General features: G+C 40.1%; 1 protein-coding gene across 4 annotated transcripts in view; it reads left to right on the top strand.

The window, feature by feature from the left end:
* The first annotated feature begins 1629 nt into the window (after nucleotides 1-1629).
* LOC135344217 (hemicentin-2-like) overlaps nucleotides 1630-12596 on the top strand; it is a 31587-nt gene continuing 20620 nt past the window's right edge. The window contains exons 1-4 of one of the 4 annotated variants that reach the window (XM_064541427.1): nucleotides 1630-1737; nucleotides 7299-7473; nucleotides 11720-12037; nucleotides 12189-12491. In XM_064541427.1, coding sequence (XP_064397497.1) covers nucleotides 7386-7473; nucleotides 11720-12037; nucleotides 12189-12491 — 709 coding nt within the window. In that variant the 5' untranslated portion in view covers nucleotides 1630-1737; nucleotides 7299-7385. Of the gene's footprint in view, nucleotides 1766-7298; nucleotides 7474-11719; nucleotides 12038-12188; nucleotides 12492-12596 lie in introns of all 4 variants that reach the window. The other 3 variants (XM_064541433.1, XM_064541409.1, XM_064541418.1) reach the window with 3 other exon arrangements.

Genomic DNA, 12596 nt, shown 5'->3' with positions numbered 1-12596 from the left:
TATGGGATGTGATGGCATAGCTGCTAAGATGCTAAAGAGCACTGCTGCAAGTATTAGTGCCCCACTCACGTTTCTTTTCAATTCCTCTATCTCGACTGGATGTTTTCCGGCAGCCTGAAAGATGGCTAGAGTTGTTCCTGTACTGAAGGGAGGCAACCCCGCTCATGTTAGTAACTATAGACCAATTTCGATACTTCCTACAATAAGCAAAATTTTAGAGAAACACGTTAAGTCTCTTTGTCAGGAACACCTGTGCGACCAGGCACCTATATCTCCAAGGCAGTGGGGCTTCATGTCATCGCGCTCATCTATCTCAGCCCTAATACAGGTGATAGAAGACTGGAGTAGAGCCCTGGATCAAGGTCAAGAAGTATGCATAGTTTTCTTTGATATCAAAAAGGCATTCGATACTGTCCCCCATGTCAATCTTCTGAAACATCTACAGTCACTTAATTTTAACAAATATTTACTAAACTGGGTGCATAGCTACTTACTGGAGAGGAAACAGTTTGTGGGTATTGATGGCAGTAACTCAGACAGCTTACATGTTCTCTCAGGTGTGCCCCAAGGTTCGGTTTTGGGTCCACTATTGTTCATTACGTACATAAACCAAGTCACAGATGTTATTTCTCAAGACAGTAAGCTAAATATGTTTGCTGATGACATGGCCTTATACAGAGTTATAACATCGATCTACTAATGACTACGTGAATCTTCAAAAGGACATTTCTAAAGCCTCAAATTTTTTGAACACTAAATTATTAGAATTTAATCTTGGCAAGTGTAAGTTTATGTCCGTTTCTAAGAAAACATCGCGCTCATTGAAGGCTCCAACTCTACTTCTAAATGATTATGTACTGCAGCAGGTTTCTAACTACAAGTATTTAGGAATTACCATATCGGCTGACTTGAGCTGGCACACTCACATCAATACGATTTGTAATAAAACAAGGAAGTTGATAGGTCTCCTACATCGCAGGTTCTCTGGGAATTCTTCTCCAACAACACTGTTAAAGTTGTATACATCGTTCGTGAGACCACATCTGGAATACGCATCCTCTGTATGGAACCCATTTCTCAAGTGTGAAATAAACAATTTAGAAAAAGTCCAGAGATTTGCTATGAGAGTCTGTCTGAAGAAATGGAATTTGAAAAGTGAAGAATTGCTCACCTTGACCAGGCTTCCTTCTCTGCAGCTGAGGCGCCTTGCTGCGGTGCTATGCCATCTTTTCAAAATACTACACAATCTAACTGACTTCCCAAACAACCCAGCAACCAAGAGAAATATGACATACAGTAGTAGAACTGTTAACTGTTTTACTCTGGTCCCCTACAAATGTAGAACATCCTTTTACAAATTCTCATTTTTTCCGCATGCAATCACAATATGGAATAGACTGGTTAGCCACAAGGACTTTACTTTAGTAGACTGTACTAGTATAAGTTCATTTAAGTCACATCTGTATTCACATCTAGTTGACATGTTGTAACTATTAAAACGTATGTTATAGGACTCACTTCACCCTAGCTTTTTAGCTATTTGTGTATCCTTGCAGCTAAATCTTTCATAAAAAAAAATAAAATAAAAAAATAAAAAAATCAGCTACATTGTGTATTTGCTTCCGGACACGCCCACTAGCTGTAAAATAACTTCCCAGTTGCTAACTGCAGTATAATTGTGGGTATTGAGCTGAAGAAATCATTTTGGAGCGCGCAGCAACTCTGCCTTTCAAGAAGGTAAAAACAACTGAAGGTATACAAAAAGGTGGGCTGTAATCATTATTTTTGTCATTTATAATTATAATTATCGTCCCGGGGCCCAACACACTGAAGTCTATTTGTTATGTGATCAATTATGGCTTCATTTAGTCTTTTTCTGGTTTACTGGTATATGCCATGGACTTTTAATGTAGCTGGTTCTATGCTTTTTAATGATTTGCATGCAATTTAAATTGACTTGAGTAAACTATGACAAAGTTGTGTTAAAAGGACGTGCACGTACGTTGTCTTGTACACAACTTTAATTGTTGTTTCATTATTCATTTTTGGGTTGTGCGTAATTACATAAGTGGGTATACAAGTTCTGTCCACATGTTTACATTGGAGCCGTAAATACTGCTGGTTGCATTATACTATACTGTGAGTGTCATAATCGCATGTTGTCCTATTATTCACTGTGATTCGTACAGTAATTAATCGCGTATCAGTAATTGCACGTCGTCATTAACGATGTGCAATTACTGCCTTGACGACCGCACATTCGAATAACGGCCGTGGTTAAAAATTTTTTTACTGAAACTGCAGCTAAAATGTCTGCATCACAAACGATTAACGATCAATAGTATGGCTACTCGTGCAATAAGGGATTAATATCACTCGTAACAAGCACTGGCAAGGTTAATAGCACTCGGCTATGCCTCATGCAATTAGCCTTGCCATTGCTTGTTACTCGTGCTAAGTTTGCACTCATCCATATCAAGACTTTCATGCTGAGTGTTTGTTTGTTTTTAAGAGGGGGTATAAAAGGTATCACTATGGGGGGGGGTCTGGCTTTTCACCTCTCATTCTATATCACACTCAATGAAAGCACCGCGGGTGGTGATGCCTCGGTGGAAGCTTTTTCGACATAAAGCTATATAAGCTGAAAAGGATGTTATACAGTACAGCTATATTAATTATGGTGCATGGCACTGCATGCATGTAATCACATACAACTTCAACTGTAAACACAACAAAATGCGTACTAATTACAACGCCACTAAATAATTTTCCAATGGCACACAAAAAAATTCCAGTTTGGCGCTAATAATACAGTGGCGCTTAGCAATAGAACCAGGAGTGCATGAATAGGAGTATCCGACACCCACGCACTGCAATAGCAAATGCACAAAGCTATGTTTTCTCATGGGAGCGTCTTACTACGTAGTTATCATAACAATCGCTAGCACATGATCAGTGAAAATCACCTAATAGCAGGTGTGTTGTAATGAGTGTGTGGTTAATACTACTGTAGAAACCAATTACAATAGTGCAATTTTTAAAATGACAATACATGTATTACTACTAAAAGGTTCATGGATAATAAAACAAACAGAGAAAAGGCTAAATAAACTATCTATTCAGCCAGTTCCTAGATGTGGCCTTTCCCTGCAAAGATAGAGCAGTTTGAACATGAGTCAAACTGCATGTATGTGAAATATTGCTAACACAGGCAAATCCACTGCCAATCCTTATGTAAAACTTAGGGGTTTTACTATTAAATGTAGCAGTTTGCTTGCCGAAGCCTAGCCTCGATCTCAGCCGCACTTTTTGAGGCCTTGTGAAGGTTAGTGAAGGAAGCTAGCTGGCCGGCCGTGCCCAAGACTACAAAACATAAAAAGAGGTACTGTAAAAAGTCAAGTGGGGCCTCCTCTCCGATCCTGGAGCCACAGCAGACGGCCCGGATCTAGTCCAGGAAATATCAAAGCTTCCCCAGTTCCAGCTTTGTCCAGAAAGGAAATTATTTTGGGATCATACCGTAAATGTTCTATATTATAATTATAGAACCAGTAAAAAATGATTATTTTTATAGTACAAAAAAATGATTTTATATGGTAGTATATGGGCGTCCTAACCGAGGCTGGTTCTATCCGACTAGAAAAACATTTGCAATGTGAAAAATTGCTAGGATTGGCCAGGGGAACCACAAAAAAGCGTGGAAACAAGAAATCCGACGAGAGCATAACTCCAATCCGTTACAACGTCATTCACATGTACTGGTTGTTTTCCCGGCCAATAATTATAATATAAATACGCAATTTTTACTGGTGGGGTGATGACCAATCCTTTTACATTTTGGAATGTGCGGGCATATAATCATGATGATTTGTGATGAATTGATGTTCCTAATACATGCAGTGTTGAGCACAGGTACACATGCACAGTCCATCCATGCGTAGTAACATGCACGGACCGTACTGGTGACCTGCATGGAATGATGTGGTGGATGGAAGCTGGTAGATGGATCTGGAACACTGTCTATTATTTAATATACTATGTATTGTACATGTTCATGACGTTGTAACGGATTGGAGTTATGCTCTCGTCGGGTTTCTTGTTTCCACGCTTTTTTGTGGTTCCCCTGGCCCAATCCTAGCAATTTTTCACATTGCAAATGTTTTTCTAGTCGGATTCCCTTTCTTTTTCAATACAAGTGGAACGTCAAGAGGCAGTACAGAAGTTCAAGAAGAGAAGACAGGACTAATCAGATATCTTCTCGAATATCTCTGGACTAATAATTATAGCTTGATATGTTGAATTTTGAATCAGTATTAAATGACAGCCATTTTAAGAGCATGATATATAGCCAATGCATATAGCATGCTTGTCAGAGAAAGGGAGCCAGAGCTGAACAATGTGAAGAAAAGCAACACCTCAGGCTCTGGAAAAGCACTGCACTGATTTTAGGAGCACGGTTTCTTAGCCACGCCTATCTATTATTTGGCCACAATGCAATTGCTGAGTCATTAAAGATGGCAGAATTGTCTAGGTAAGAGAAATAGAGACTGAGAGGTCATCTGCCTCGTGGAAGCAATCGCAAATCTGAAGAAGCGCTTTGTAATCCAGGTTGTAGTCGTTTGGAAATCTGTCCATTCAGTTTCTTGATGTGGCCTTTCCCTGCAGAGATAGAACAGTTTGAACATGAGTCAAAATAAGTGAAATATTGCTAAACACGGGCAAACCCACTGCCAATCCTATGTAAAACCTACTGATAATTGGAACGCTTACGGTAATGTCACACAACACAATGGCATAAATAAACTGGATTGCTTTTTAGTAGAGACTACAACAAATCTATTAAATTGCCACTTGGGCTTCTTTTTGGTACTTGGTGCATGGTGTTAATAATATTCTAGGGTTAGGCTCTAAATCGTGCAGTTTACACAACTACTAAATGGGTGTTTCTCAATACTGCTGTTCTACAACTTCGAGTTTCCAACACGCCTATAACTCAGGCATGGAACGAGGTATGTGCACACTAAGTACCCGTGAGTTTGGACTTGAATAGAGCTTTACCTTGTTTATACCTAGGTACTATCTCAGCTTAGTGCTCTGAGCCGTTATCCTCGAGAACAAGCGTTCAAAAATAGCACGTGTTCGATAATCGGTTGTTTACTCTATACAATGAATGAACATAATTTATCAAGGCATGTTACTATAATTATGCTCTCATTTTATCTTGAGCAAATTGTCCAGCAAGCTCGGCTGTTATTAGCAAGTGTCACACAAATAGGCCTGTTCCAAATATTCCGGAAGAATAATAGGCAGTCTTTTTTACAATAAATAGTTCAATGATATTCATTGAGCTGCACATGCGCAGTATAGCTCAGAACACGCCCACATTAGTAATCTAATTTTTATGCCTCGTGGCGTAGCCGCACGAGGGATACGGTAAAGCTGACTGTGTGTGTGTATCTGTCTGTGTGTGTATTCCAGCTATATAACTGCTCAACGGTTGCAATGCGACGAAAACTAACAGCTTTTATAGGCTTCTAGCCACGTTCTCTTGGATTTTGATTCATGGATTAGCATTCTTTCTCGAGTTATGGCTAGTTTGACTCATCATTAAAGGCTGTTGCAGTCTCTTCAGAATCTTTCATATATAATAATAGCATCATCTGTTCGCACAAACTTTCTATTCAACTTATGAGTTAGGCTTGCACTAAGGCGCTAGCTTTTTGTTAGCTTCAAGAGTCCGAAAGAGCTGCTAAAGAAGCTAGCTATTTTAGTAGCCATTTAATAGTGAACTTGCAGACACACCCCTTATTCCTGGATGTAATGCGCATGCGCGCTACATACCTTGAGTAAGAGAAACCATTTTTAACCCAGATCCTGCAATTTTCTTCTTTGTTGAGGTCCTGGTAAGCCACAAATCAACCTTTTCTGATACCGTATATTACTAGAATGTTTTGCGAGCATCAAACATTTGCGAATTTTGCGAGGGTTGTTCAATTCGCAACAACAAAATCCGCAAAACCTAAATTATTACTAGTAAATACACTCGATCCTTGCCAGAACGCAATAGTTAGATCGCAAAGGGTCAAATTTTCTGCTGATTTGGCTCATTCGCAAAGGTTTTTCACCTGCAAATACTCTAGTAATACGGTAACTCTTTTTAGACTCCTTGTTATACATGTAGATACTACTTTCTGTGATTGAAAATGAATCTGTCTTTAATACTTATCTCACAGACTACTGATTATGCCTTTGACAAAGGTTCACTCCCACTGTTTGGCTACAGGCCATTTAAGACGATCAGTAAGCACTATTAACTGTGGACTCCCCTTTCTTGTGAAACAATCAAAGCACATTACAAATTATTTATCTCTTCTATAACACTCAAATACTTTTGAGCGAAAGCAAAAACATGGCGAGAGGCATTAGCAAGCGCACGCTTGCAACACTCGTTATAGATCAGTTGTACATGTAGCCTCGATTTAAGGCTGTGTTGTAATTTCACTTACATCGATCAGCAAATAATAATTCTTGGTGCTCAATTAGTGTATTTGTGAATATGGCGCTTCTATTAGAGTGGCGCAGTAATTAGAAGAAAGACGGTATACTGTTTTTCAAAGTAGGAGGAATGAACCAAACTTTAGGATAATCCCATCTAACAGAGTAAAGACAGCAGACTTAGAGCTTGTCAGTGGTATAAACTTACTTCTCTAGAGTACCTCCCAGCTTCTGAGTGATCGCTAGTGGATATAGGAGACTAGAAACAGTTAAAATACAACACAGACCGTTCAATCCACGAAAATATTCGCGAGCGCGAAATATAATGCGGAGTGCTTCAACCATTTACACAGGGAGGCCCTTCCTTTTCAATCTATGGTTATTAATTAATAATCCAGTTCCTACGGTATATGCTATAGTTTTGAGCACAATAGGCAATTTTTTGGTCGACAAATAATTATTGGTATACATTAATAGGGCAACTTTATGGGCAGGCTTTAGAAACACGTACATGCATGCATGCGGGTCAGTATAAACTAGGATGCAGACGATAAATATCAAAATTAATATCCGATATTCATTGAATGAACAGAATAATTGTTTTTGAATTAATAACTATTGTAGTATTTTACGCTCACCAAACTTGCTATATATAGACAAAATGGATTCGGGTGTTAGTGGAATAATTTTAGTTTCTGTACTTTCCCCTGAAGGGATTTCTTAGTATGTTATAGAGCACATTTATTATTTTTGTGCGCTACACTTAGATCTACATGTACATGTACTACTTCCTTGCACTGATTCAGGCACATCGTATTTCCTAGAATCACTGATTGCTGACGGTCAGGCCCCTACTGAGACTCCTATTTTTGACGTTCTATAAGAATCCAGCCATGTCAGGAACCATAGCGGCTGAGAGCACAGGAGGATTGGCTGTGTTGCTGGTGCTGGTGCTCTGTGCACTGTTTTCACCTGCTACAGGTGAGTAGTATATATGCCATGCTGTTCTAGCAGACTTATATAGCTGAAAATGTGACATAGCAAATTTTGTGTGTTTGCAGTATGATTTAGTGTTACTGAATGTTGCAAGCTTCGCTGTATGTTAATGCCTCTCGGCATGTTTTGTTTCGCTTAGGGTGTTATATAGTTGCATTTGCAATAATAAATGAATAAAATATGTTGAATTCCATGCATAATATTCAACGAGTATATACTATTTCTATGTAATAGTGTTATGGAACTGAAGTCTAAATGGCTATAGAGACAATTTTCTACGATATACCACACCTGCATGTGAGGAAGATATGCACCCATAATTATATCCTTCGCTACCGTAGTTACTTCGAGGGGTATGTAACCATGTACAGTAGTGGAGGATATACGGGGTGCATATCCTCCTTGCAGGTGTACTTATACCACGTGACTGCATGCAGCACTATAAAAGGACCTCCCCCAGCCTATAGCAACAATTTAATTCGCGATGCATATACTGTAAAAAAAAAAAGAGCAAGACTATAATTATATAATTATATGCCAGATTTTGCAGCCATCGAAGGAGCTCTAATTTTTATAGCTGGTTTAAAAAATATATATAAATTGAGCAACACGTGGACTCTTACAGATGCTCAGGATCGAGCTTCCTTGGTCCAAGCGCTATGCATTCGATGTCCCTTAATTGCTGCAGTTGCAAGCTCTTCTTGCAAAAATGTTTTTAACCATTGACCTATGAAGGCTTAGCCATCTTTTTGTTGCATGGAGAGCAGGTTGTGCAAACAGGTGATGCTACGAACGATTCTGAGGAGACTGCAAAAGCCTTCACTGTAACTAAAGTGAAAGCACTGTGGGTGCTGATGCCTCGGTGGAGGTGTCAAAGCTACATAACATAAAGCTACCGTCTACGCGAATACTCAGTTTATACACACGTTGAACTTTTTAATTTTACTGCATGCAGGCAGAATCCAGAATCACAGGGAAACTCAAAGAGTGGGAAATGATCGACCATAATCATTGTGTTAAAAAGGATCGATGCCAAAAGTCCAAGTCTAAAACTGATTAAGCTGCATCAGCAGAGCCTTGCAATCTCACTCTTGCAGCTACCATTAGCTATAGCGTTTTAGTGCAGAGCAAACTAGACTAACAAAATTGCAAACAATAACATAAATTATACAAAGCAAACTAATTACCTTTTCTATGACACTCTTGAGCGAAAGCAAAACACGGGGCAGCTTGCATCACTCGTTATAGAAGTGTCCGATAAATTAAAAGATGTATAAGTGTGTAAAAACACTTTAACACCCACATATCAAGTGACTCTGTATACAACCGCACTCAAAACAGTGTGGTTAACATTCTGATTGTTGCCCGCCTGCGCTAGACATAATATAGTCATGTCAACCAACTGTTTGCATTGACAGTTTACAGCTGTTACGGCATACTCAAATTTATATTGTGTACATAAAGTTGCTTAATTACTCCTCCTTCTGTACTTTAAGAGAGTATAAGCTACACCATTGAATATAATTATAGGAGTGGGGATTACCTCAAGCAACTCATTTTGTAAAATAATCACAGTGGTCAGTATAATTATAGATCAATCCTAAGAGATTCAGTGGCTGATTTTTAGGATTGTTGAAAGGGGGATTCTATAAGTGCGAGCGCGTATAGCGTGAGCAGTCACAGCCCGTGCACAGCGCTACGGTTTTAGAAGGCCATGCCCCCTTTTTGGATGTAATTGTGCAAACTTCTGTTTATCATTGCTAGCCCACTCAATCGATATTCCAGTCATTGCCTAGCCTCGGTCCTAGGCCGATTATATAATACGACCTATGGGGTCCCGTTTGTGTCAAAACACCGCGTATCAAAACCGCAATGTACATGAAAATTCTCTTCACTGTATCGGTCTCCCGATTTAGTAAATCGGGCTCACGCTTTACTAAATCGGTCTCTCATTTTGTTGTCCAGATTAATGTCCCTGCGCTGTGTACGTGTTACAAACTGTGCCCTGCACTGTGTGGCCATCATAACATAAATGTCACAGACAGCTGCCATACAGGATTTTGAAGTAGAGGGGGGAAATAAGAAAAGTATAACTAACTAAAAAAAATGCCAACTGTTTTGATTTCAATACCCTGTTAGTATGTAAAATTACCAGCTATGGACCCCAACTATTAGATATTTATTATTGCTGCAAATGCAACAAGCAAGGAGGGGATTTCCAAGACCAGATCTAACATCCTGACAGCTAGCTCCAGCTCCACCCCTCATGAGACTTAGACTGTAGATAATAGACTGCATGCATGGGTGTAAGTAGCCATGCACTATAAGATCCCGGCAGTATGCCTGTGGACAGTTCTATATACCAGAGCTATATGCCTGATTATGACTAGCTGAATCCAGGCCAATTAAAACACGGCCTGGTATCTATTATGATAGTACACATGCGCGCAACTGAGTTCCCCAGAATCTAGGGAATTTGTTCTATGTTTGTTATGCCTCGGTGCGCATGCACAAGCGAGGTTCTATGTTTGTTATGCCTCGGTGCGCATGCACAAGCGAGGTTCTATGTTTGTTATGCCTCGGTGCGCATGCGCAAGCGAGGTATACGGTAGTGTGTTTGTGTGTCTGTGTGTGTGTGTAGACCGCTACAGCTGCTCAAGGATGAATCAAGTGCAAGTAAGAGTTTCTATAGGCTTCTAGTCATGTTTATTTGGATTTTAATTTGTGGATTTGCAAAATAATGCTTCATTCTCAAGTTATGCCTAGTTTTGCTTACTTGGAATGCCATTGCAGCCTTTTCAGAAGAGTCCGTAGCAAAACTTGTTCACCGAGTGTTACTACTCTACTTAGTAGTTAGCTCTGCACTAGAACGCTAGCTATTGGTAGCTGCAAGAGTGAGCAGAGAGCTGCAAGGCTCTGCTGACTTGCAGCATAGATTGAAGAGAGAGGGATAGGAAACGGAGTGGTGCACGTGATGATTTTACATTGAATCTGCAGTGGAGCCTCGAAAATTATCCGCGCTACGCCCTATGAACGAGGCTATTAAGCACACTTTTGCCGGGTAACTCCCAAAGCTGTGTTTCCTCGAGACATAATCTCTTTCAGCAACTTAAAACACGCCTAGTCTATGAGCCACGTGTAGTACTTGCTAATGGCTGACCACACCCAGTAAAAAGAGACTTTCCAATAAAGTTATATGTTCCCAAGGCTGTTTTAGAGCTATTGGAACATGTAACGTGTAAGCGTGCTGGTTATGACTACTACAATAGGTATAGACCTTGAAATATAAGTGAGTTGCACGGACTAAGCACAGTTACTTGTAGTTTATTATGCACTGAGTGTAGAAATAGATATTGTTGTGATGGCCTCGATTAAACCGCACCGTAGCGCGGATGTTACTCGAGATACAAACCGTTTCCTATCCCTCTAACTCTTCAATCTATGCTTGCAGCCATTAATTTTAGACTTGAACTTTTGGTATCGATCGTTTTTAACAACAATGATCATTACCCACTATTTGGTTGATTGCATGCAGCAAAATTAAAGATGTTCATCATGATAATTATAATCAATGATGTGTGTATAAAAGCTATAGCTATTAGTAGTTCTATGTTATGTAGCTTTGGCACCTCCACCGAGGCATCAGCACCCGCGGTGCTTTCATTTGTATAGTTTTTCTGCATTATATTAGTCCCTGTAAAGCTGCATGCCCTCTATTTCGTTGTCGAGAAGGCTTGCACATGACTATAGTTTAAAGCCAGAAGAGGCTTTCATCTACCTCTACGATGGTCGGGTTATCTTGCATTTGGAAGCACAAAGACTTACCATAACATGTACAGGAACCAAGCTCAGACATCCTGACCATACGACCATAAAACGGCATAAGAATTATTATGTATTGAGGTAGATGAGAGCCTCTTCTGGCTTCTGACTATATATATAGTGCATGCATGCATGTGCAAGCCTTCTCCACAACGAAATAGAGGGCAGAGTGCATGTCATACAGGGGGGAAAGGGGGATACTAGCCAGCTGGTCCGGGCTAGACATAGATAGAGGAGAAAGGGATTGGAAACAATGTACCCTCGAAGTATCACCCGTGTTTCCCCGCGGTTTTAATCAAGGCTTATAGTCATAGATCTGAATCAACCATATATAGCTTGTGTAGTATTGTGTGCGTGCATGCATGGGAATGTAAAAAAAAATGCACTTCTCTCTTCTTGTATATTGTAGCCACTTTGGGCATCTTTCAAAGCAGAGTTACGTATGACCCCGCAATAATAGAAGAGTTCAGAGTGGAAGGAGTGGCAACTGTGAGTATAGGAGGCACTGGCCCCAATTTGCTCGATTTTTTCTTTGATTGTAACAACACCAACAACAATGGCGCTGGCATACAATGGAACAGAGTAGGAGGCTTGCAGATAAGTACCGAGCCAGGCACATACAGTGGCCTAAGGTTGCAGCTGGAGAATGTTGATTATCCCGATTTGGGTGTGTATGTATGTACGGACACCACCACAGGAGAATTGTTGGAGCTCAACATTACAATCAGTAAGTTGTTTTAACACCTGGATAGCAGCAGCGACACATCTCAGTCAGTTTATACAGGAGCAACAATATTTCACACTATTCTAGGCTAAGTGTCAGTATAATTATTATAGTATCGTGCTTACTTTTCATTCTTCGTCACCTCTACTGGCAGGTAATCCAGCAGTGTGTCCTGTAAGAGACATAGTCACCACTCTAGAAGGTGGTCAAGTTCAGTTGGAGGTCTACGTAGCCAGTTACCCTCTCCTTACTGGTAACCAGATCCACTGGTACAGACCCAACGGTAATGAGATATTCGCCAGCGAACCAAATTTCCAGTTTGTCAATAGTCGCAAGTCACTTATTCTCAGTAACGTGCAACTGGCTGACTTAGGGAGGTATGAAGTGGAAGGTTTATTAGCTTCTGGCCCAATTGTAATCGGCAGAGATCGAACAGGAATCACTCTGGACATTCAAGGTTTGATAAAGTGTTACCCATGCATACATTCACCACAAATTTAATTCAAATTGGTCTACGAAATTAAGGCAATCATTGTTTCTTACTCGCAACACACACACACAC

The sequence above is a fragment of the Halichondria panicea genome, chromosome 1, assembly GCF_963675165.1.
Source record: "Halichondria panicea chromosome 1, odHalPani1.1, whole genome shotgun sequence".
Classification (NCBI taxonomy): Eukaryota; Metazoa; Porifera; class Demospongiae; order Suberitida; family Halichondriidae; genus Halichondria; species Halichondria panicea.
Note: the sequence above shows the minus strand (reverse complement) of the source record. Positions and strands in the feature narration are given on the sequence as shown.